Source organism: Esox lucius, chromosome 17, assembly GCF_011004845.1.
Source record: "Esox lucius isolate fEsoLuc1 chromosome 17, fEsoLuc1.pri, whole genome shotgun sequence".
In the NCBI taxonomy this organism is placed as follows: Eukaryota; Metazoa; Chordata; class Actinopteri; order Esociformes; family Esocidae; genus Esox; species Esox lucius.
The window spans coordinates 31,223,923-31,250,168 of record NC_047585.1 but is presented as its reverse complement, the minus strand read 5'-3'; the positions used below and the strand labels follow the sequence as shown (position 1 = coordinate 31,250,168).

The following is a 26,246-nucleotide window of genomic DNA, read 5'->3' as shown; positions in this document are numbered from 1 at the left end:
CGCAATGGCTCCTCACATTCAAAGAACAGTTCTTATGGAATTATCCACAGCAAAGACAAACAGGGCCAAGCCAATCCACTCTTCACACATGGAAGAAACTCATCACCAATGGACCTCTATATATGAATGTGTATCAATAGTTTGTAACTATTTCTAAAGCTATGCCATGTATAATTCTGTAGATTTATTATGTAAAATGTATTTATTTGTTTTTATCTGAGGCTTGATTTTTCATACTTTTTTTTCAGATTGCCTGGGGGATGGGTGAAGGCAGCATTTATTTTAGATTTTTTACATTATATAAAAATACGCAGAAGCAATCCTAAATCTAAAAAATTACTTGGTGTGCTCTACCAAGAAAAGGTTACATATGAAATGTGTCTACCTTGCCCAAGTGAAACTACAACTGCAACTGTATATTTAGCCAGTAGGTGACAGTAGTAAGTTAGTTTTGCACTAAACATGGCTACACAACGGATAGACATGTCATTACCATAAGTGGTGCAATTCTTACCATTAGGAGTAGCCTGAGATAATCACAAACTTTATTAAGAGTAATTTACGATGCTGGGAGTATTTTATGGCAGGCAGAGGTAAGGAACTTAATTTAAAAGTTAATTGTAGTTTGCTTATTCTGTACTGAGGTGCCATCTAGAGGTTCAATTGTGTGCCATCACATTTACAGAGGCCTCACTGAAGTGCTAATAATAATATGTGTATTGGACAAAGATAATACTAATTAAAAGCATCTATAATAAATGTCGGAGGGTAGATCACCTATTGCCAGACCAGAAAAACATTATTAGATCATTTCACAAAATGTTAATCTACAGTTGCACAGCGATATAATTTATAAACTACGGGAATATTACTCTCTTGTTTTCATTTCAAAGATGACTTCAATTAGGCTGCTTAAAGATTCAATCATCTTTGAAAAACGTTGTCCTTATGTTTGAGCAATACACACACACACACACACACACATACACACACACACATATATATATATATATATATATATATATATATATATATATATACAGCAGGCATATTCATAAATAGTATATATTTAAAACAAGTGCTAGGGGAATGGATGTTGTTGGATGCCTTTGCTCTGCTGTAGTCATATCCTATTATTTTATATGGTTTTAACATCAGGGCTTATGAGTTTGATAGTTTTGCATGTTGATGTTTCTGCTGCATTTTCATACCTGGATGAATATGCAGCATGGACCAGATTCATCATAGAGTATGTCTAACATTACAGGGGTGCCAATTTTACTGATTTACCAATTATTCAATTCTAAATATTCATTCAAGACAACCTGTCTCTCAACGTTCAGTTTGAACGTTTTACAATTTTATGGTGGCAGACCAGGTTTGACGTGTACCCTAATGCAAAGCCTACATTTGACGCAACTTATGCATAGGCCTAATATATAAAACAGGGTTTTATTAAAAGTCAGAAAAGGGAAAAAGAAGGTTACGTTGATGTCGAAATGTCCGTCCACTGCTTGCATACCAGTTAAAGGAAAACAAGCTGATTACATTAAATGACTTGAAGCAGCTTCTTCCAAGTTCGAAACCCCGTTTCAATACAGTAATAAAATGCAAACTGGACAAACTACTCTCCGGTCCATTTTCCCCTGCTCCCTCCCTCTCGCTCCCTCTGTCTTGACTTGGTGACAGACCTAACAGCCTTTTGTTAAATCCTGGCCAATGGAGACGGATTACGACACCGAGGAGCGGAGATATATAAACAGCCCTTTTAGGACGTACTTGCACACTTTTCAATGACACATATGAACATTCACACGTATGGACTTAATTGCTATCAGAAAAGGCAACCAAATCAACTATAGCATGAAAACGAGTTATGCGTAAAATGTGCAGATTGGCTTAAGTGAAATTACGAGAAAACACACTAGAACGCATCTTCCTAACTGTATTGCTGTACTACAATAAACCCGTTTTAGGAGGCGACTCTGTTGGAATAGTTTCATTTCAGTGGTACCTTCGCAAGGTAAGAAAACAGGTTGCGACAAGCAACATTTCAGAGAAGGATAGAGAAAGGGATAACGCGAGCAGAAAGTTATATATCCCGTTCAGTAATCATCATGACGAGGTATAACTTTTTGCTATGTTTGATGGTTTATATTTGTCTGGGACTGTCCGGGAGTGACGAGCCTAACCTTTTTCTTCCACCAACGAGCGAGATGCCAACAGACGCCGGGCTGTCGCTCCTTGATGAAGAAGCAGGCGCTCACGAATGTTCCGCATGCGTTTGGCGAGAGCAAAGTAAAGTGCTGAGACTGGAGACCATCAAATCTCAGATACTGAGTAAGCTCCGGCTCAAGTATGCTCCTAACATTAGTCGGGAGGTGGTGAACCAGCTGCTACCCAAGGCGCCTCCGCTCCAGCAGCTTCTGGACCATCACGACTTCCAGGGAGATGCGTCCTCCCAGGATGAGTTTATGGAGGAGGACGAATATCACGCCACTACGGAGTCAGTCATCACTATGGCTTCGGAGCGTGAGTAATACAACTTTGTCCCATTTAGTTACTATATATATATATATATATATATATATATATATATATATATATACATACATACATACATACATACATACATACATACATACATACATACATACATACATACATACATACATATATATATATATATATATATATATACATATATACACACATACATACACACACACACACAAACATATATAGTATTAGGCCCACTTTGTAAACAAGTACTGGGACTGAAGAACAAGTCACTGCCGAATGTGCGGTGACTGTGTTTATTATTGACATGACAGAGGTAATTGTCTTTACAACATTGGCACTTTGGACACCTGAACAGAATCTACAGGCCTGCTTCCGATGATATACTAACCCATCTTTTTACTCGACTAAAATACGACTGTCCACCCATTCAGAATCATTTGAATAGAACAAATTGTGAAGATCAAGATAGATAAAGTGTGCACTTGATAAATCAAGAAGTCAATAAATGTCCTCATTACAATATGACAGATAATGACGAGATTAATTAACTTTTGAGTAAGTCAAGACATTCTTTTTATTGTCTTTATTACGAGATATACGATTATTATTATTAAACGTTGTTAGTAGTAGTATGATGCACGGACTATATTGCGCCGTTTACGTGTGAACAGCAGGCACTTTTAGAGGATGGACTTCTAGCCTACAGCTGTGCTACAGCGTACGGTGTCAGCACTGACAGCTCGTGCGCGGATTTACTGTGCGCGTAGGATCGGCGGAAGTCTACAGCCCGCCCAGATAATAACATATATTTCTGTAGGAATGTTCTTATTATTTCCGTGCAAAACTTTATACTTTTAATTAATGCTATCATGTTTGTAGAAATAGCTCTTTCAAAGCGTCTTTTATGTTTTCTTGTAAATTGGGTCAATGCTAATTTGCAATTTCGAAGATGTTATGTGATTTGACTTTCAATGACCGCATGACAGTCTCTTGAAAGCTACTACAATGGCAGTTTGGAGTGCATAAATCAATAATGATAATATAACATTTGGTGGGCAGATGTATTGGGTCGAGTCTGCACATTATCCCACATGGTATCCTGGCCAATATATAGGCTAACCTATATGTTTTATTTTGCAGATTGACGGTTTAGGCATAACATTCGTTATCAAACAATTATAAAATAACATGCTCCAATGTTGTCAGAAAGGCATATCCTACAAAAAACATCAACATTCCCTAAAATTATAGAGCCCCAGCAGATGTGCTCTATCGGTTCCTTTTAAGAGGGCTCTACCGGATCCCCTGCTGTTCATCGCAGTGAGAAAAAGTGTGTCCAAAAAAGCTGCTATTGTTTCCCCCATGCAGCAGTCCCCCTCGACCGCACTTGCCTTTTAAATGCGAAGTTTATAGGCACAGCTCGTTTTTCCCCCTGAGGACACAAAGCCAAAGAAACAGTTGGGGTCTAGGGGAGTGTGTGACCTTTTCGCGACGAATCACCGGGGTTCAACAACATTTACACACGTAATGTATTCCACAAAAGGCGTAAAAAGCCGTGCAAATAATCCTCTTTTTCCAAGGTTGAACAAAGATATGTTTGTGTTCGCGTATAACTAACCTCTTCGTCGATTATCATACAGCCCACGTCGTGCGCTCTGTTCGAGGCATAGTCTAATGAACTTCGTCAGTTTAACTGCGGGTTGCTGAGCGCCAAACTCTGGTGAGATTATTACAGTTGGCCATTGTCAGACATAAATAAGCACCCATGTCGTTTACATGTGTGTTTGTTCGTTCTTTAAATTAGTAGTAGTTAAAACGTCAAGAAATTAGTTCTAATTGCCTATACCCATTAGGGTTAATAGTCTGTCCTCTAATTAATCGCCCATTTTGCTCATCAAAACTCCCTGTGATGTAGCTGAGCGTTTGTGAATGATTCTGCCTATGCGCACAGGCCTACTTGATGATTAATTACTTATTCTTGAATATCTGCAAAACAACTGTGGCCTATGGCCATGGTAATGAAAATCACAGTGTCAGTTGCTATTGACAACCCTCAAAGCAAGTTCAGGCTTTGGTCCTATTGAGAGATGCTTCAATGTTTTTGCCAAGCATGAAATCTTGACTGCTGTTGCATGGATGCAGTTCACCATCTTGGAAAATGATTCCTCTGATCATAGGCTAGTAAAATTCAAGACACACTGTTTATATGGGAGTCATGCGTATCATCATAAAGTTGTATTGCAGAAGCGTTCATCATTAGAACTATATAAAACTTTAACGTGACATTAAGTTCTCATGGTTCAGGTTTTTTAGGTCAACAGTGTGGCAGTATAATGTTTAATGCATGCTCTCCAGGCTTATTATGTCCAGCTGTCATGAACCAGTTGACTACATACAATAGCAGTCTCCCTCCCTGTCTCTCTCCCTCTCCCTCTGCTTCTATGCTGTTAGTGGGACACACAGCAAATGTTTTCTTTCCTCCTATTCTCATAATGAGCCAGCGTAACAGTGTATCTTGTGTTTGAGGACAGCTGTGCTGCCTCCATCCCGGTGTGTTCCGTCCAGGGCTGTTCTCTCTCACCACTTACACATGGACGTGTTGAACCTGTCACTGCAGTCTTCCTCGGGCCGGACATGAAATGTCATGACACAGCTGCCCTTGTCCATTAGTTGTGAAGCAATCAGCCTCAAGCGGCATCCAGATCAGCAGCACAGACATGACGGGACTGGGTGAAGTGTGACTTGACGTTTAACAGAGCGGCTTTAGTTTTGCTGGGGAATCGAGTGTTTGTTTCTGAGTGGCTTGTTTATTTGACAGTTGTAGGCCGTGGTTGTTGATAGGTCTATAAGATATCTCTATTAAAATGTCAAGTGTGGGAGCTGCTGCGTCTTTGTTTTGAATGAATGGGAGTGCACTCAGTGACACTGGTGCAAAAAAACATGTACTGTGCTGCTCTGCACTGTTAACAGGATGCTATGGGGCTGCATTAGCATCTTTCCACATCTCTTTCTCCCTATCTTTCTTCCTCCCTGTTTTCTCCTTTCCCCTCCCACACTGTTTTATCCTTTCTCACTTCTCTCTTCCTCTCATCTCTCTACCCCTTTCTCCATTCCTCCCTCTCCTTCATCCCTCTCTCTTCTGGTGCTATGGAACGGTTTCCCGTTGAGAGGAGAAGGACTGCATCTCTCTCGCCTGTGGCGCTTCGGCAATCCCACAGGATGAAAAGCGCCTTTTTCTGTCTCTCAGATGGAGCCAGGGAGGACTTCAAACACTATTCCCTGTGCGCCTCGAACGCAATCACACTCTCACGGGCGTGCGCACTGCCTTTGATGGGCCATGCGGGTTCACACAGTACATGCTGAACTGGACCGGTGCCAGAGTCACTTCTTAGTATTCACTCAAGGTGCGTGGGTGCCGCGGAGGGGGTTGAGAGGGTCCATGCTTCCTGGTCGCTAATTACTATGAAATTTCATGGAAACGCTATTTATATCACAGTGCGGCACTGTAATGTACTGTTGCATTTCCCCTCCATTCAGTGTGTTGCAAGGATATAGATGCAGTGCCCTGTGCATGTAGATGGGATGCTCACAGGAACTGTGCATGTAGATGGGATGCTCACAGGAACTGTGCATGTAGATGGGATGCTCACAGGAACTGTGCATGTAGATGGGATGCTCACAGGAACTGTGCATGTAGATGGGATGCTCACAGGAACTGTGCATGTAGATGGGATGTTCACAGGAACTGTGCATGTAGATGGGATGCTCACAGGAACTGTGCATGTAGATGGGATGTTCACAGGAACTGTGCATGTAGATGGGATGCTCACAGGAACTGTGCATGTAGATGGGATGCTCACAGGAACTGTGCATGTAGATGGGATGTTCACAGGAACTGTGCATGTGTGTTTTTTTGGGTGGAAGGACTGGGCCAAGGAGGGGTGAGGTTTTGACCCCAATAGGCCCTCATTTGTCACCTGTCCATGGCATTGAGACCAGACCTTCCTCTCCCATCAGTGCCCTCTCTCCCTCTTTCTTTCTTTCTCTCTCTCTCAGTCCCTCTTTCTCCGAGCACACAACTGTGTTTGTAAAACGTTTTGAAGTAATTTGTCACCCCCCCCGTCTCTGGATTGTTTCAGTAATTGGCCCATCTTATTGCAATTTGACCACTTAAGTCCAACACCTGCGGTCAACCATCTGGTTGGGTTGCAGTTCTAGCCTTGCTCCAGTCCAAAATGGTTCCAAAAGCTCACAACCAAAGAGAAACATTTAGCTATTTAACCAGTTACTTTCCTTTGACTCAACGCCAATGAACTAAAAATAAAAACATTGTTGATTTCTTTCTGACATGCTCTGGATGCAGCGTGTGGAGACTGTACGGTGAAATGCTTACTTGGTAACGATTCCTCAACAATGTAATATTCATTATATAAAAAATACAAATATTGAATATCTTGGATGTTCTGAAAATAAGATACAAGGTAATAACATACATGGTTGGCACCAGTACCAGTGATCAGGGATACAGGTGGTAATGGAGTTATGTAATCAGGGTTGAAATTGACTCAGCGGGATAAATATAATGTGTGATTGTGTGTGTTTGTGTAAGTGACTGTTAATGAAGGTGTGGATATGACAAACGAAGACCTCAGAAAGGTTCATTCTCATCTATGCATCAAACATCTGACTCAAGTCGTTCTTCTACGTCCTTAGTCATCCTTCGTAATATGACATAACAGTTTCAGCAGAGTTCATTGACAGGGGATCCAGCAGAGTGCAGCACTTTTCAGTTTTTCTCTCTCATCTCTCTTCTTCCTCTCTCTGTATCCTCACTCTCACACTATCTCTCACACACACACACACACACACACACACACACACACACACACACACACACACACACACACACACACACACACACACACAGACACACACACAGACACACACATATACACACAGTGAAGAAAAGTCTCCCTATTGACAAAGAGGGTCACAGAGTTCACAGCTATGTGATATATTGGACGAGGAGCCAATTAACCTCATCGGGTCTCTTTCTTCGGCAGCAAAGGAGAACCGGTAGTAGCTTACACAGCATTATCCGCATCCCATACACACACACACACACACGCACACACACGCACACACGCACACACCAACCACTCCCACCAAAAAACCCACAAGTCTTTTATAGTGTTGACCCTATAAAAGGGTCATTTCCTGAAGGTGCAGGAACCATAAACATTAAGAGGGAGCGCGCTAAAAGGACAGGCCAGCAGAAGCCGGACTGTCTTCAGCCAACTGACCAGTATTTGCGGGAAGTTGATGACTATGTGAGGTTTTTATATATTTATTCATTCCATAGAAGGCTACGTTTGATGGTGACACCTGTTCCCGTCCCTTTTCAGTCCCTCCTGGTCACTTAGGGAAACATCAGCTTTGGTGAGAACTTGTTTGGACACCAGGTCATTGCTGGTTTGCTTAAGAAAAATAAAACTTTCTAGAAACTGCAAGGTCTGTTGAAATAGCACAACACGCTGTCAATTTTATGGCTAATAAAATTTCAAAGGGACCAAGTCTATTAATATGTGGGCTGCGATTTCACCAGTGCTTTCAGGAATCTCACTCCCTGCACCTTTCATTCTGTATTCCCACGCTCCCATGTCCTCAGATACCAGCCAGTCCCCTCTCTCTCTGGAAAAGGTCCCCAACCAACTGGCAGACCTATCTCTCTCTCTCTCTCCCTCTCTTTCTCTCTCTGGAAAAGATCCCCAACCATCAGGTAGACCTCTCTCTCTCTCTTTCTCTCTCTTTCTCTCTCTGGAAAAGATCCCCAACCATCAGGTAGACCCCTCTCTCTTTCTCTCTCTCTCTCTCTCTCTCTCTCTCTGTCTCTGTCTCTGGAAAAGGTCCCCAACCACCAGGTAGACCTATCTTTCTCTCTCTCTCTCCCTCTCCCTCTCTCAATTCAATTCAAATGGCTTTATTGGCATGGAATGTGTTACTACATACATTGTCAAAGCAAACATCAATATATATTACAATTATAGGCACAACAAACAAACTCTCTCACTCGGTGGAAAAGGTTGTCAACAACCAGCCAGACCTAGCTCTTTCTCTCTGGAAAACATTTGTGAGACTTGACTTAAAACATGGGTCCCCAGTGCCACCAGCAAGCACACACCAAACACTTAAACTACACATTTAGGAATCACGCTCATGATATACCTTCCACGTGAACAGAAGATCAAATTAGACCGTACATTAGATTGAATAGCATGGCACTAGAAAAAGCCACATTTTACGAGATCATTGAATATGAAGTTATGATGACAATTATGGACCAGTAAATTAAATACTTCCTCCTGTTAAGTGTGTGTGTGTGTGTGTGTGTGTGCTCAGTGAGCTGATATGCTGCTCAGGGCCTTGTTAAGGGGATTGCAGGGCGTTAGCATCTATAGGCCTTAGGAGAGCGGTGAAGAGATGCAGGGGCAGCTTTAGGGAGGTGGTCCGCAGGGAACAAGCAGCCCAGTCCTATCCTTAAGGGACAGAATCATGGAGGGACTTTTATAGGTACACTTAAAAAGACCCGAAACAGATGTTACGTCTCACTAATAAAGGAAATAATTACTTCCCACTAGTAATTAAGCTTTGTGTAGAGGAGGGACACGAGGAAGAGAAGAGAGAAGAGGAGAGAAAAGATAAAATGGAGATCATTGAGGGGATTATCACTGAGGGGTGAGTGGGGCGCTGGGGGCGGTGCAGCGGACACGTTTATGGAAGAGCCCATTAATCCTAAATGAAGGCGTCTCTGATCGTGCTGCGTGGATTCCACCAGGACTCAGACGTGCCTGAACGAGGTGGGGACGGCGTGCACTGAGTGGGTTTCCGCCGCCGCTCCTGATTGTCATCCGTGTGAGCATTTCATCGGAGCCTTTCGAGGTGTCCCCGAGAGTGTCTCCTTACTGTATTCATTCATCGCCTAATGCTGTCCGAGTTTCCGCTTCGGCATGCGGAGAGCTTAGATCAACCCAGGAAGTACGTTATGTGGAAGCAGCAGTGTCCAAATGTTCTTTAGGCCTGGTGCCAAGTTTGGTTCTATTAATGTACAGTGCTGGTGGAGAAAATTAAGAAGCTGTGACTAATTTGGAATGGGATAACAGATACTCCCACATTGTATGAACGTCGTTGAGTGAATAGTATGTACAGAAAAGAGATTCAGATGAGGGGGGACATGGCTCCGGCTGACAGGGCCTACAGTGAAAATCCTTGGCTGAGGTTTTGAGCCTTGGGCATTGAGTTTTGGGTTTTGGGCTTTGAGCTTCAGGGCGGCCTCAATTGTGCAGCGAGGGCAAACAGAAAGGCCAAACTCACATCATCACCCAAAGACAGGGAGCAAGGAGAGAGTGCATCAAAACATCTCCCCTTTGTGGGTCTCTCTGGCCTCTGCTCCCCCCTCAGCCCTCCCCCCTTTCCCCCTAAGAAACAATTTGAATGCAGAATAGAGGAAGGGGTTCCTCTCTGTGTTCTAAGGGTTGTAACGTTGACTAAGCTCAGCACACATAATCACTAAGGGATTTTAAATGCTATATCATCTCCAGAATTAGGGATTTTGGTGCAGAAGAATTTCATTATAACTATCATGCTTGTTATGATGTGGATTGCTTGTGGGCTCAAATTGTCTAATTAGCGACACTATTGGATATAATCCACTCAAGTGAGGATCTCCCATAGGGATGTTAATAGATAATAAATTCAACAGATGATCTTACTAACTCTAATGAAAACGTCATAACAACACAACACACAGTTCAATGCACAAGTGATTCTTCTCTGCAGCAATCGATAAATACACATTGTCAGGACACCATGTTGTTCTGACAGGAGATGTTGCTGAAATTGATGGAATTAGTTGTTTTCCAGATTTGTCAGTAACAACCCGAACGACTTTTCTTTGCAGAATCTGTTGCTCTGCAGAACTGGTCATAATATCCCATCAGTGCGCGCACGCACGCACGCAACCACCCACCCACGCACACACAAAAACACACAAATTCACACACAAAACCCTGCTCGTTTCCTGCTGTCCAGCTGTCCAGCTTATTTCAGCTCACTGCTCCTTCTTTCTCACTCCCTCCCTTCCCTTTTCTCTCTCTCTTTCTCGCCCTGTCCCGCAGTTCTGCATGCATTTCTGTGGTTTGGTTACATTATTATAACACCCCTATTGCTGTCTTGGGGAGAGAGTGTGTTTGGGGCCCCTGTGTGTGTGTGTGAGTGTGTGTGTATTCACTGGGTTGGAACAGGGAGTATTAGGAGATATCTTTTGTTGCTCCTGGGGGGCTCCTGTGCTCAGTCCTAATATGAGTCTTGTGCCTGCCGTTGTCTCAGGGGAGGGGGTCTGAATGAGGGGTCTAACTTCACCCCCCACTTCCCCACCTCTACCCCCGCCTCCCCCACCCTCCGCTCCTTCCCCTTGGGACCGGCTGGGAGACAAAGAGGGAGTGGGACTGGGATGGGATGGTTGGGGGGGTGCACTGTGGCCTCTGTCTTATTAGAGGGGTCGTGAACGTGTCACAATGATTAATTTGCCGAGGTGCGCAGGGATACCCTAGAGTCACATTTATCCAACGGCACGGCTCCCAAACGCGCACTCGCCACAAAATGGCACATTTGCATTTCCCATTAAGAAAAGAAAATACAGATATATATGCAAATGGCTACTCCATTTTGGTTTATGCCATTATGCTCTATCGTTTTGGACATTCACAATAGATGGCCGTTTTTTTTTCTTTTTTTCTCTTTCTTTTGCAGTGTGTCTATGGAACCTGATTGGCTTGCAGTTCCTTTTTTACTGCACGTGTAGAAATGCAAATGCACACACACACACACACACACACACACAAACAGACACACACACACGTGGGGACTTCAAAACATTGAACTTAACTTGCAATTTTAGTATATCAGCACGCGTACTATTATTAACAAACGTCATAGAGTTGTTGATGCTTAATGAATTTTCAATTTTACAGTTGCTGCTTGCTTGTCTCTCTATATAATAAGCCTTTTTCATATCCAGTGAACGGTCTGCATGATTTGATTGGGTGATGGCATAAGGGGTTGCCACTAAGGATTAGCCTATTGACGGACAGCAGGGTACACAAACCACACTGTCAGTCTGTCAGCCCAGATTGCCTTCATACAAATAGGGCTGGGGATGTTGGATGTGATGTCTCCATCAAATATTCCATCAACTTAATCTACATTCTCTGTGTGCTTCTTATCACACCAAGCAGAAGGCTCCATTGTGAACTGTCTGCATAACGAGGCAATGGGATTGTCTCTTTGCCACCTTTCATGCATTGTTGTGTCAGTCTAATGTCAGCCCAGTGTTTTTGTGTCTGGTTCAGGGACACCATGATTTGAATTCAACATTTTGAAAGGACATAAGCCACTCTCTGGAAGGTCAGCCCATGGTGCAATATGCTGTTGTGTTGTGTAACACAACATATGGTGTGAATAATCTAGCCTTAACTCTCCTCTCTCTGCAAACATCTCCATAGAATGTCCAATATGTGCTCGTCACATTGGCTCTTCTCTTGCCACGTCCATGCAACAGCACCTGGTAGTATTACTGGCAACCATTAAAACATAGCATGCTTTGAAATGGCCTCCGAGGTAATTCAATGGACAGATGACATTGGTGACTGATGTTTGGTAGTCCCACCTGCAGACCTGCTGTGCTTTGGCAGTTAAATTAATGTGCTACATATGCTCCCATCACACCACAGGGAAATAAGCTGCTACAGTAATGATGTAGAGCTGCACTCTGCATTGCCCTAGTGGAAACCGGAGAGAAGTACCAAACGGGCATGTGCCCTAAAGGAAAAACCAAGCACATGCTCACATGAATGCATCCTTGTTGGTTGTCTTTGTAGCTAATGCCAGAGGTACGGAATGGTTAACATCTTAGTCCACTACTCCCTACTAGGTGCTAGGCATTGATGAGAGAGGGGGCCATTGCACCAGTAGGTGGGGCTGTATGCAAAAGCTGAGTGTGTTCCCCCAGATTTGTATAAAGGGGTACGGGGACAGAGGGATTGGAGAGGGGTGTTCTGTTACAAAGAATTGGGTGCAGGAAATGAGGACATAAACGTTACTACAACCCAAGGGCAAAAAAGTACTTAACTCTTAATCAATGATATTTCCTGACAACAGGGATTAAGCTATTTTAGGTTGGGGCTCAAAATCCCATTGGAGTAATTTTTACAAGCCTTCTGCATTTAATATTGGTGGAAGTTTCTGTAAAGGAATATGACATAATTAGGATGCAGGTAAGCACATTTCCATTTTTATACCCATTCCTGCCATATAAAGGCACACATTGATTTTACCCATTTATGCTCTCATTGTTTAGCATGATGTATCACATGTTATGCATGTGACTAGTTATTATATGGCACTATATGTTGCATGACCAGCCAAAATATACTTCTCAGATATCTAAAAAAATATACTGTAGGTCTCCAATAATTGTTATACATATATAGTAGAAACAATAAGCAGGTTTAACTGGATATTTTAAGTATTGTCTTTTAGCTGTTGGTTAGTTGTTATTGTGGACAGCATATACATGGTCAAAGGTTTACCATTCCCTATGGGGCATTGTCAGTTTCACCAGTCATTATGGAGTATTGTCAGTTTCACCTTTCACTATGTGGCATTGTCAGTTTCACCATTCATTATGGAGTATTGTCAGTTTCACCATTCATTATGGAGTATTATCAGTTTCACCATTCATTATGAAGTATTGTCCCTAAGGGGAATTGTCTATTTTTCACCTTTCACTAAAGGGCATTGTCTGTTTTTCACTATTCACAATGGGGCATTGTCAGTTTAACCATTTACCATGGGGAATTGTCAGTTTCACCATTTACTATTGGGTATTGTAAGTGTTTCACTATTTACTCTGGGGCATTGTCAGTTTTTCACTATTTACTACGGTGAATTGTCAGATTTACTATTTACTATGGGGCATTGTCAGTTTTTCTCTATTAGCTATGGGGCATTGTGAGTTTCACCATTTACTATGGGGCATTATCAATTTCACCATTCACTTTGGGGATTGTCTGTTTTATTGTTTACTATGGTGCAATGTCAGCGTTTCACCATTCACTATGGAGTATTGTCAGTGTGACCATTCAGTACAGGGCATTATCAGGTTCTTCATTCACATTGTAACATTGTCAGTATCACCATTCACTTTGCTTAAAAACAACAACAACAACAAATAGTAATCTCAAGTAAACCCGAAGAAAACTGCAGAATCATTCATTCCGAGTTTGGTGCTGATGAGCCACCAAAACATCAACAACACAACACGTTAATTGCTGCGACCCCAGGAACCCACCAAAAGGAACATTGACATATTGTTTGTCTAGCGTGAGACACTATAATTTACACTCACTAATGACTGGTCCTCGTAATAAAGGCTGAAGGACCATGTCTGTCCCTCGCTTGGCACTTATTCAACGTTCCTCTGGACTCTAATGGATATGATTCTGTCTTTACCTCATTGAATTCATATCCTTCAATGCTCAATCAATTACAATACTTCAGTATTAAAAAAGTACTGTTCTGTGTTCTCTTCAAATCAGTGGAAGTCCGGTAAACAGCCCACTGGCTGCTGAAACTCTGCCTCAAACACAACAAAAACTAATTGTAGCTCAATAAGTTGAGTTTTACAGGTTGGAAATATCAAATGTGTTCCCTGTGTGAATAAGTGAAGGGATGGTTGTGAAGAAAAACATATATTACCATCGCCATAGGGTCGACCTTGACCTTCAAACTCAATTTGGCTATTAGGATTGCCCCTCCCCAGCACCCTGGAGATGTAAAAGGCTGACGGTTTTGACCCCTGACCCCATTTCTTAACTAGGCCGAGGTGCTAAAATGACCTTTTGACCCAGGAAGCCTTTGCAGGTTGCCAGAGCAACCTCAAATGTAGCAATGATTGACAGATCCCTGTGCTTTATGTAAAAACTAGGCAGCAACACACTTCTTAGCAGAGAACAATCAGTGGCAACACAAGACTTCATTCGACTCAGTCTAGATCATTAACACTCTCTGCTGTCTCCTTCAACACCCAACTATCTGCAGGCTACCGACTGATGAATTCTGCAGTAGGTCAGATGTACTTCACTGATAAGTCAATGAACCAAATGTATTTTTTGAAGCCATTTTCAATTCACCTTATGTTCTGCAATGTAGATAATTTATTCAATGAAATGTAGGTACATGATTTAAGAAAGGGGCCTAAATGCATTCCATAAAAGTTTGTTTTAAATATAATCCTTTAAAATCAATATGCTTCCATTTAAAATACCTCATCTGGTAATGGTCTTGTTAAAAACAATATTATCTGCTAATAAATCTTGACAGCGTACATAATTGATGATATAAATAATTATTTCGATGCAAATAGGTGTTGGATGTCATTATTGTTGATGTGTAGTATGTGCAAATTAGTCAGAATACATGATATGTGATGCACAGCCACATAGCCTACATGAATGATATACAGTCACTGGTGTTAGTTTGTCTGGTCTAGAAGTGTCTCTAAAACTGCTCGTTATTTTTTAGGGTTTCATTGATGGTTCCATCATAGATTGTTTCAGACAATGTTTATGTAGTAACCATTTCAAAGTGCTACATAACTGTTTTCGTACCTCTTCTGGCATGTAACTAGCTCTGCCTCACTTCTCCTGCCTGTGACTTTTGTGGCATCTGTGCATAGATTGGTTGACCTCTGAACCCCACAACAGATGCGATCACACTAATTTACTGGGGTAAACCAATGGCAGCTCTTGGATTTCAGATCTCACATTGGTTGAGTTTAATTAGATGCTCAATTCCAAAACAACCCCAAGCCCCTTCCCCCAGATAACTAAATGGATTGGATAGGTAAAAAGGAATATGGTAATAGTCTTAGTACTTGACCTGTCATTTTAGTAAAGCTTATATCATTGATCAAATATTTGTAGTGTCTCAAAATATTTCTTGGTTTTAGGTTTTTCAAAACATCCAACAGTGTAAACGATGATGCATACATACAGTTGTGCTCATAAGTTTGCATACCCAGGCAGAAATTGTGATCACTATCCTTTTATTTAAGGATAGTGATCATATGAAGCCATTTATTATCACATAGTTGTTTGGCTCCTTTTTAAATCATAATGATTTTACAGAAATTACCAAAAATTGCCCTGATCCAAAGTTTACATACCCTTGAATGTTTGGTCTTGTTACAGACACACAAGGTGACACACACAGGTGAAAATGGCATTTAAAGGTGAATTTCTCATGTCTGTGGCTTTTAAATTGCAATTAGTGTCTGTGTATAAATAGTCAATGAGTTTGTTAGCTCTCACGTGGATGTACTGAGCAGGCTAGGTACTGAGCCATGGGGAGCAGAAAATAACTTTCAAAAGACCTGCCTAACGAGGTAATGGAACTTTATAAAGATGGAAAAGGATATAAAAAGATATCAAAAAGAAAGAAAGATTTCAGCCAAAACTGCCAGAAGAATTGTTGGGGATACAAAGAAAAACACACAGGTAACCTCAGGAGAAATACAGGCTGCTCTGGAAAAAGACAGTGTGGTTGTTCACAAAAATGAGCTACATGGTCGATTTGCCAGAAAGAAGCCTTTACTGCACCAATGCCACAAAAAAGCCCGGTTACAATACGCCCAACAACACCTTGACACGCCTGATAGCTTCTGGCACATAGTAATTTGGAGCGACGAGACCAAAATAGAGGTTTATGGTCACAACCATATGTTTGGAGAGGGATCAACAAGGCCTATAGCAAACAGAATACCATCTCCACTGTGAAGCATGGTGGTGGCTCACTGATGTTTTGGGGTGGTGTGAGCTCTAAAGGCATGGGGGATCTTGTGAAAATTGATGGCATGATGAATGCAGCATATTATCAGAAAATACTGGCAGACAAATCTTCTGCACGAAAGTTGCGCATGGGACACTCTTGGACTTTCCAGCACGACAATGACCCTAACCAAAAGGTCAAGTTGACCATCCAGTGGATACAACAGAAAAAGGTGAAGGTTCTGGAGTGGCCATCACAGTTTCCTGACCTTAATGTCATCAAGCCACTCTGAGGAGATCTCAAACGTGCGGTTCATGCAAGACGACCAAAGATTTTCTCTTTATTGTGCCATTCTGTTATGACCTACAGTTGAATGTGAATCCCATAAGAAATAAAAGACATGTTTTGCCTTCTCACTCATGTTTTCTTGGGTATGCAAACTTTTGAGCACAACTGTAATAATGTCTCAACAGTCATTCAAAGTCACTGAAATGGAGAATGTGTTTAAAAATATAATTTTAGTATTGTTTGTCTATTTTGTTAATATTATACTATGCAGACAAACATCCAATACCAAAATTACATTTGAAAAGGTATTTTCCAGTTCAGTGACCTTGATTGATTGTTGACATGTTGTAATGTCTTCTGAACTGATATATATATATATATATATATATATATATATACACAGATATAAAACTTTTTATAATGTGTAAATCCTCTCTACCTGTTTGTTCCACAGCGGAGCCACTGGTGCAAGTGGACGGCAAGCCTAGCTGCTGCTTCTTCAAATTCAGCCCCAAGCTCATGTTCACCAAGGTGCTGAAGGCCCAGCTGTGGGTATACCTACGGCCACTGCAGCAGACCTCCAAGGTCTACCTGCAGGTCCTCAGACTGAAGCCTGTCACAGACCAGGGCAGCCGCCACATCCGCATCCGCTCGATGAAGATCGATCTGAACTCCCGCGTCGGCCACTGGCAGAGTATCGACTTCAAGCACGTGCTGCAAAACTGGTTCAAGAATCCGCACACCAATTGGGGTATCGACATCAACGCTTATGACGAGAGTGGCAACGACCTGGCCGTGACCTCGCTGAGACCGGGGGAGGAAGGGCTGGTAAGGACCCTCAGACCTGTCGCAGGCTCACACACTGATGACACAAGGCCCCTTCAGCAATGAATCTCTCCTTGATTCTTGGCATAGTCTTTCCGTGCCTCTGTTATTAAAATGCATTGGTGAAGAAGGTCCTAAGGGAACATGAGCATTACACATGAGAAGCAGGCAGAAAGACTCTTTGAAGGAATCAAGGAGAGACCACTTCAGATATTAGCATGGAGTTTATTTGAAGTTATTTGGTGTGCTCACTGTAGGTTGATCCAATATCAAAGGAGGTTGCATGAATATTTCTGACTGTCTCCTCAGTATGAAGGATGAATGTGCCATTTTATGATATAAATTATATAATACATTCATCAATATATTAAACAATAATTATTGTCTGGTACTATATCTATATCTATATCTATATCTATCTATATATATATATATATATATATATATATATATATAGAGAGAGAGAGAGAGAGAGAGAGAGAGAGAGAGAGAGAGAGAGAGAAAATATAATAGTTGTTTTACAGTTTTACTCACATATTTATTTGTTCTTTGTATAGTATTATGTACATGCAATGAAAATATGAATGCTAGAGGAAGGTTGGACTTTCAGTCTGGTTGAGCTATTCTGATAACACGGTAATTTGACATTGCTTCTTGGATAGTAGCTAGTTTTAGCAAGCAAAATTGCTGACTTAATTGTGGAAAACAATAATTTTACAATTGGCAGATGAGATAGATGGTGGTCATTTATCTTCTGCACTAGTTTTGATAACTGTGGAGGAATGTCTGGGCATTGTTGGGGGTTTGCAGCGTTAACAGACACTTATGTGGACAAGGTTGTAGGGAACAGCTTGCTAAGGAATTTTCACTGTCTTCATCAAAACGTATAGGGAAACACTAATGTAGTTAGGTAGCCGTCCTGTAATATTCCTTTTGAAGTTATTGAAGCGTTTGATGGGAGTAAAAGCAGCAGATATTGGTTTTGTGTTTGTTTCAATAACAATCATTTGGAATGGAATAGCATGGTCTAAGTTATGATGGTGCTATATCTCTGTTAGTGTAGCTGGTAACATTTGAACCTCTACAGATATTATCAACAAACTATCAATAAACTTATCAGTTGATAATACATCTGCTTTCTGTTGATACGTTTCAGCTTGCTATGGTAACAGTTAGCTTTACAGTAAATGTTATGGTAGGGGTCAAATTTATGGGTTAGCATATGGGGAAAAGGTTAGGATTAGCGAATAGTTGAAAGTGTACTAATAGTCTGTAGATAGTCTGTAGAGTCTCTAAAGATGGGCTTTTGTGGCATTCAAAATAGATTGTAACCGGCTACCCTACTACATAGATATAACTAAATTAAGATATAAATCATTCCAAATCACTAACCAACCTTGTCAGCATGAGTATCCAAAAAATGCTGCAATCTCCTAATGCTGCCAAGATATTGTTCTATAATTATCAAAATGTGTTCACATGATAAATTACCATAATCTATAATACATCTGCCAGCTGTATATTGAGTTTTTCAGCTTGGCTACTCAGCCATTTCATTAACTAACAAATGTGTCTTGTCACAAAGCTTTTCTGCACTGCTCCTGGGGGTCCAATCACATTGTTTTCAACATTCAGTGGTCTAATCGTAACAGATTCAACCCAAGTAAAAGTTTCATTGCAATATACAAAGAATACATAACACAGAAATTAAGGTACTACTATATTTAACTATGTCACTATTTATATTACTATGTATTCATTTATTGTTATTTATGCATGTCTTAAGCATGACAAAATGATAACCCACCAGTCATTTCATTTGAGTGAGTTCTTCATGGCATGACCTAGAGGTTGATTTCGACCTCTCGGCCAATGAATCCTTGCACAGCAGCAAGCTCTGTTTTTCTTAAGGAGAAGAAAGAAATGATCAGAGACACAGAGGTCGGTGTGAAAAAAATTAACAAAACACAAAAAGCTAAAATGAGGCCAACTCCCCTCTGACCCCCCCCCCCCCCCCCCAACAAAAGCCCTGAGGCTCAAGCTGACGTTGGTTAACCCTTCCCGCCTATCGGCTTATTTCTTCTGAAAAGTGTCACAAAAACCGTGCTCTAGTCCAGCTGGGTTTTCTTTGAAGAAATGAGGGCTTTGTGAAATAAACAGGCCAGAGTAAAATATTTGCCGCTCTTGCAATGCACAAGGGTCAAGGTTATGGTAACCTGTTTATGACCTTAGAGGTCATAGATCAAGCTAAGTGTGTAAAATGTTGGCCATTCCATTGACGTTACATGTGGCCAGCTTTGCATCCAGCGATACTGCCCACACCTTCACCTCAGTACTCCGTGTCTCCAAAACCACAGGTAGCGACAGGCATTTAGAGAAGCGTCTCAAGACTTCTCCGACGACATTAATTGGTCCCGGTGCCCCCCAGGGTTTTTCCTAAGAATTATTACTTTCCTCACTGTTCGAGTTCTCTCTTAATCACCTCCATTCCACACCCCCCCTCCACCCCCCCCCCCCCACCCCCCCTGACTCCAGCAGCCGTTCCTGGAGGTCAAGGTTCTCGAGACGACCAAGCGCTCCCGACGTAATCTGGGCCTGGACTGTGACGAGCACTCCACCGAGTCCCGGTGCTGCCGCTACCCATTGACAGTGGACTTCGAGGCCTTCGGCTGGGACTGGATCATTGCACCCAAGCGCTACAAGGCCAACTACTGCTCGGGCCAGTGCGAATACATGTTCATGCAGAAGTACCCGCATACGCACCTGGTACAGCACGCCAATCCCAGAGGCTCCGCGGGGCCCTGCTGCACGCCCACCAAGATGTCGCCCATCAACATGCTCTACTTCAACGACAAGCAGCAGATCATCCACGGCAAGATCCCGGGAATGGTGGTGGACAGGTGTGGCTGCTCCTAGGCTCAACCGAAGTCATGCGTACTCGTGCACATTCCGCTCTGCATCATTTCCACCCAAAACCCTGACTGAGCTCTCCTCTGGCACAAGACTTTACTCCCTCCCCCGCCACACTCTGCTACAAAAGAAATCCCACTGGACCTCCATTTTCTTAGTTATTCATTTTAGTCAAGCATGTAAAATGGTAAAAAAATGAAGTGTGAAATGAAGATAGGAGCGAGGCCGAGTGGTTGAGATTTATATTGAAGACTATAAAGGGGTGTGTCTGTGGAGCAGCTTGAGAAACATATGGTAAATAAGTCAAAACTATGTCTTAGGTGTTTGTTCGTTTTGTGGTTGTTTTGATTCAAAAAAAGATTTAAAGAAAATGTATATCAGGTTTTTTTAAAGATGGTGTCTTTGTTGAGATGTCCTGGATAGTAAATCCAGACTGATGGAGGGAGACGTTTCTAAGCAGTTACAGTATCCTTTAATTTCACATTGTTGCTTCCAAGCAAATTCAGTTTTGAGGTGAGGGGCAAAACTGTATTATTTTTTTATTTTACATTTTTAAACGCTTTAATAGCATATTATACTCCTAACAATAGGATTTGATTCACAACCAAGACATTTGTAGACAGAGGTGTTATATGGGGGCTTCGACTTATTATCAGTGCTATCGTGCAATGCTTCACCTTTAGCATCATTAAGTTATTACAAAACAGATCTCCCATACTTGCTTGTCTACTTTAGGCAAAAAGTTTATGAATCCAAAATGGTGTTTAAGAAAAAAATTATGTAGTAGATGTAAAGTGTTGAGATCCAAAGCCAAACTCTGCACCCTTTGGAGTTGTATCTAGCACCACTGTGTGAAATTCTTAAGAATCCAAGAACCCTTTCAAAGATACTTTGATCTTCTTTTACCCGTGATCTTGTAAAACACAAAAAGAAAAAGAAGAAAAGAGTTATTTCATTACCTTTGTAAGTGAACAAGAAAGCGTTTGTTTGTAATGCATTTTCTCTATGTTTTACTGCAGAAGCACACGTAACAGCTTAGACCTCAATATCAACCCTAATATCAAACTGCGCACAAATTAAAGATTAACTAAGACAAAAGTGTCAAAGCTACACTTTTAAAACTCTCTGTCTGGTAAGAGCCAAGTATGGGTCCAATTCCCTTTAAATTTCAGTCTGTTACATGTATTTTTTACCAAACTCCAATTCAAGGTCCAATTTCTCCACTTTGCAAAGCATTGAAGACAATTGGAATTGGAATTTCAGTGTACTTTCTGAATGGACTGGAATTTAAATGGAATTTACCCTGAACTTAGTAATATGAAACAGCATTTGTTTCTTACAACAGTACCTTTGTATAGGCCGTCATTAATCTGTCACTTATGAACTAAATCAAGTGTTTAATTCAAAAGCATTTTTAAATCAAGAATATACCCTGCCAACACAACATGGATCATTAGGGCATCCCCAGAACGTATGGAGATTGTGTCAAGTTCGTTTGGATATCCCCAGAACACGTGGAGATTGTCTCATGTTCGTCTGGATATCCCCAGAACGTGAGGAGATTGTCTCATGTTCGTCTGGACAGCCTCAGAACGCGTGGAGATTGTGTCATGTTCGTTTGGACATCCCCAATTTGGTGGGTGCCAGTTTACACTGCTATGGGCGTAAGATCACAGTGAAACGGAAAGCCACAAGTACTTTGACAAATGTTGTCCATATGAAAATAACCTACTTGTATGTACTTTTGTCGTTTTCACTGTGAAGTACTATTCTCATTCACCACGACTATCGCCTCACATTAATTTACGTAAAACAAACCCAATGAGTGGAGGACCAAATGTAATCAACCAAGTAGCTATAACAGAAAGGTTGTGATGGCTGTGGTAAGGAAGATACCCTTGTGTTGGAAATAAGCTATAATGCTTGTTTTGACATGTAGTAAGTAAAGGCACACTAAAGTAAAGGGAAGACCTAGATTGTGGATCATATGAAAATAAGGAACATTGATAAAGACAAGACAATACAGCTGAAATGCCATTTCTAGTTTAGAGAGAACATATATTTTAATTGAAAATCCTGATGTCCCCACCCCCCAACCTCAACTGCATCTGTAATGTGCAGGAAATATTGGAAGTGCTTGAACATAGAGTGTAGATTTAGATGCTTGAAGTCTGTCTTGTCTCCTGGATGTCAAAGCGAAGATATCTCTTTGTTGTAAACGAAAGCACTATGCTGTTGGATAAAGGAAGAGCCTTCTGACATTATATATAAATAATATATGTATATAATTAAAAAGGGGTACAAAAATCCTTTCTGGGCACTCTACCTTACCAACAATAAATTTTGCACTATGGGACGTTATGGCGTGAGGAGTCGTGTTGTTGTTTGTGTTTGTATTTTACCTTATCGAGCACAAGAGCTTTTACAATTGAAAAAAGAACTGTCCAAGCTTCTGGCAATACACCATGTGGATAGACTAGTAAGCCTATCACTTATTTTGTTACATCACACTTTGCTGACTTCCTTTTCGTCTGAAGCGGAGGCCTGTCCATATTCTCACGCTCCTCTTACACCCATCTCAGAAACCTGGACTTACCAGCGGCCAACTGGTCTCTGTCCTCCCGGGGTGATAAGTCGTGTGTAACAATTGTCTGGACCGATGAACATAGAACGCTTTAAACTGGAAATGCCCCATCATCAACTTCAATCAATCTGTTATCAACTCGGAGAGACTTTTGTCCTTTTGAATTTGAGCGAATTTTTGTGTTAACTGTCTAATACAGACATGTTCTGCCTTTGTGTGTTTTGAGTGAAAAGTGCCCATATTAGAATGGGGAAAAAGTATCCAGGGATCGCTAGCCAAAGTAGAGGATGACATGTTGTGTGCTGTAACTTTTGTAACTGCAGGAAAATGTTAAACAATTTCAAAGGGAGAAACTGTGGTATGGGCAATGGTTGGAAACAATTCAACTGGTAAAGTGTCTCTATTTATTAAGATCAAATCATTGAATTTCAAAGTATGTCTACCTCACTAGCGTTCTGAAAACTTGCTTATACATTTAACAGTTAGGTTTTGTCATAAGTTAACCTGTGCAAACACGTAACCTGGACAGTAAACCCAAAAAATGTAGACTAATGCCACAGGGTCACCTTGCTCTCAGGTCTGAATTGAGTAGAAAGCTGAGTTCAAGAGTGACTGTAGCAAATAGCTAAAGGTAATGTATGCTGACAAAAGAAGAAATACATAGCTCAACCCAGTACCATAGCTTAATTCTGATTAATGCTGTGGATAAAGTTGCATCTTGAATTTTTGAGTATGTATACTGGTATGTGTGAGAAAGTGTTTTCATATATATAAATATATGAGAGGAAGAAATCTCTATGTAAATAAATACCCAAATGCTGACATTTTATAATGTTTTGGACAGGTTCTCCGCTTCTTATGTTTTTGCTCACTTTCTTTTCTTTCACTTTCATTTGTTCATCATGTTGTGTAGATAATTTTCACCCCAACTTTGTAGTTTAATAGTTGTGCATATGAATAACTGTTCCATTGTTATTTTTTCTTTTCTTTTTTCTTTTTTTTTGTACAATAAATCATTTATTTAGCTTACAAAATTCACGACTGATTGATTCCAATTCTCCCGTGTTTATTTCTGGCTGCCCTATTATCACACCTGGCTTGAGAAGCTTCATCCAGGTTCTAACTCATCATCAGGCCTGTTATGTCTCACATAAAATGAGCATAGGACGCAGTGACAGCCTGGTGGATTCTGAATCTTGGGATGGAGTTGGGGTGCAGGGAGAGGAAACAGATGAATTCTGAGGCTAATTGGTAGAAGAGAGAGAGAGGAGAGAAACAAGCCCAAAGAGAAAGGTTTAGTGTTGGGAGGCTATTGTTTGGATTTTTGTACGGGATGCAGCATGACCCAATTAATATGTCACCTGATAGGAGGGCCTCTCATCAACCTAATTTAGGGAATCAATGGGGGACAAATGAGACTGAAGACGGAGCTCTTTACTGATGCAAATGCACATGGACCACCCACAACAGAACAGAACACAGACGCCAGCAGTGACATAAACCTTACAACATGCTCACACAAAAACCTCCCCAAACAAACATTCACACACTCCTCAACCCATAATCCCACACACTAACGTGATCACAAACTCCCAACGATGCACACACATTCAACATATTTAACACTCTGGCCTACAGTCTATAGACCACTGAAAGCCACACTGCAAAAAGTTCTCTGTCAGTGTTTTATACCATGAAAAACCATCAAATTAACAGTGCACAGATAATTTGAAGTAGGACGTGTGTTAACTGGTAATTTAATAAATTGCCAATAATGTAAAATATAACACTAATGTTATAACATTTGCATTTATTCTGTAATAAATTATGATAAAGTCATAAATTGCCAATAATACAAAACTTCTAAATGCAGAATGTGAACACATCGTTGCTGCATTATATAAAAACTAATTTCTAAGGAGGGTAAAATTTATTTTCACCAGGCATCTAACAACAACCTAAAATAAGAGTGTCTGATAAATTACTAAATTGTAAAATCTAGGAATCTTATTGTTGTATTTATAAACCATAATTTTACTTCCAGTAAATAACACTGTTGAATAGAATTGAGCCTTTCAGCCTAGTTTCAGTTTGATTGGGTAGGATTGGATGTTCAACTGGATGTTTTTCGGTACAGCGATTTGGCTGGTCGAGTGGTCTATTGTAATCAAATCAGCCTTCTGACATCATGCATTTGACTAAAAGGACCATCTGACCCGAACAGGCTGACATTTGTGGCATATTTCTTCAGATAGCCTAAACACAAAAAGGTAATTATTATAATTCTACTTATTATTTTTTGAATTAAAAACTAAAAAATAGATTTAAACCTTATAAATGTTATGGGAAGATACAAAATTATGTAAAAATGAGAATGTATAATAAATATGATTGAAACCTTTTGCATTCCCCCAAACAAGCATATTATACACTGAACAAAATTATAAACGCAACACTTTTGTTTTTGCCCCCATTTATCATGAGCTGTACTCAAAAACCTAAGACTTTCTCCATGTACACAAAAGGCCTATTTCTCTTAAATTTTGTTCACAGATCTGTCTAAATCTGTTAGTGAGCACTTCTCCTTTGCCGAGATAATCCGTCCACCTCACAGGTGTGGCATTTCAAGATGCTGATCAGACAGCATGATTATTACACAGGTGTGCCTTAGGCTGGCAACAATAAAAGGCCACTCTAAAATGTGCAGTTTCACTGTATTGGGGCGTCCGGGGGGGGGGGGGGGGGGGGGTCTGAAAACCAGTCAGTATTTGGTGTGACCACCATTTGCCTCACGTAGTGCAACACATCTCCTTCACATAGAGTTTATCAGGTTGTTGATTGTGGCCTGTGGAATGTTGGTCCACTCCTCTTATATGGCTGTGTGAATTTGCTGGATATTGGCAGGACCTGGAACACGCTGCCGATCCAGAGCATCCCAAACATGTTCAATGGGTGACATGTCCGGTGAGTATTCCTGTAAGTTTTCAGCTTCCAGGAATTGTGTACAGATCCTTGCAACATGGGGCAGTGCATTATCATGCTGCATAATGAGGTGATGGGCGTGGATGAATGGCACAACAATTGCCCTCAGGATCTCATCACGGTATCTCTGTGCATTCAAAATGCTATCAATAAAATGCGCCTGTGTTCGTTGTCCATAACATACGCTTGCCCATACCATAACCCCACTGCCACGATGGGCCACTCGATCCACAACGTTGACATCAGCAAA

General features: G+C 41.1%; 1 protein-coding gene across 2 annotated transcripts; it reads left to right on the top strand.

Annotated features, from left to right (window-relative positions):
- Positions 1 to 1,777: 1,777 nt before the first annotated feature.
- Positions 1,778 to 24,684, top strand: gdf11 (growth differentiation factor 11). 2 transcript variants are annotated; one of them, XM_010881168.3, is made up of 3 exons: positions 1,778 to 2,532; positions 17,150 to 17,523; positions 20,056 to 24,684. In XM_010881168.3, exons 1-3 carry the CDS (start codon positions 2,118 to 2,120, stop codon positions 20,434 to 20,436), a joined length of 1,170 nt encoding a protein of 389 aa, XP_010879470.1. In that variant the 5' UTR covers positions 1,778 to 2,117; the 3' UTR covers positions 20,437 to 24,684. The 2 variants fall into 2 exon arrangements, with proteins under 2 accessions (XP_010879470.1, XP_010879471.1); XM_010881169.3 differs by having other exon boundaries at positions 20,059 to 24,683.
- Positions 24,685 to 26,246: the final 1,562 nt, after the last annotated feature.

Coding starts and splice junctions, on each gene's coding strand:
- gdf11 (XM_010881168.3), top strand. CDS start 2,118: ATGACGAGGTATAACTTTTTGCTATGTTTGATGGTTTATATTTGTCTG. Junction 2,533..17,149: donor CATCACTATGGCTTCGGAGC/GTGAGTAATACA, acceptor TTTGTTCCACAG/CGGAGCCACTGGTGCAAGTG. Junction 17,524..20,055: donor GACCGGGGGAGGAAGGGCTG/GTAAGGACCCTC, acceptor CCCTGACTCCAG/CAGCCGTTCCTGGAGGTCAA.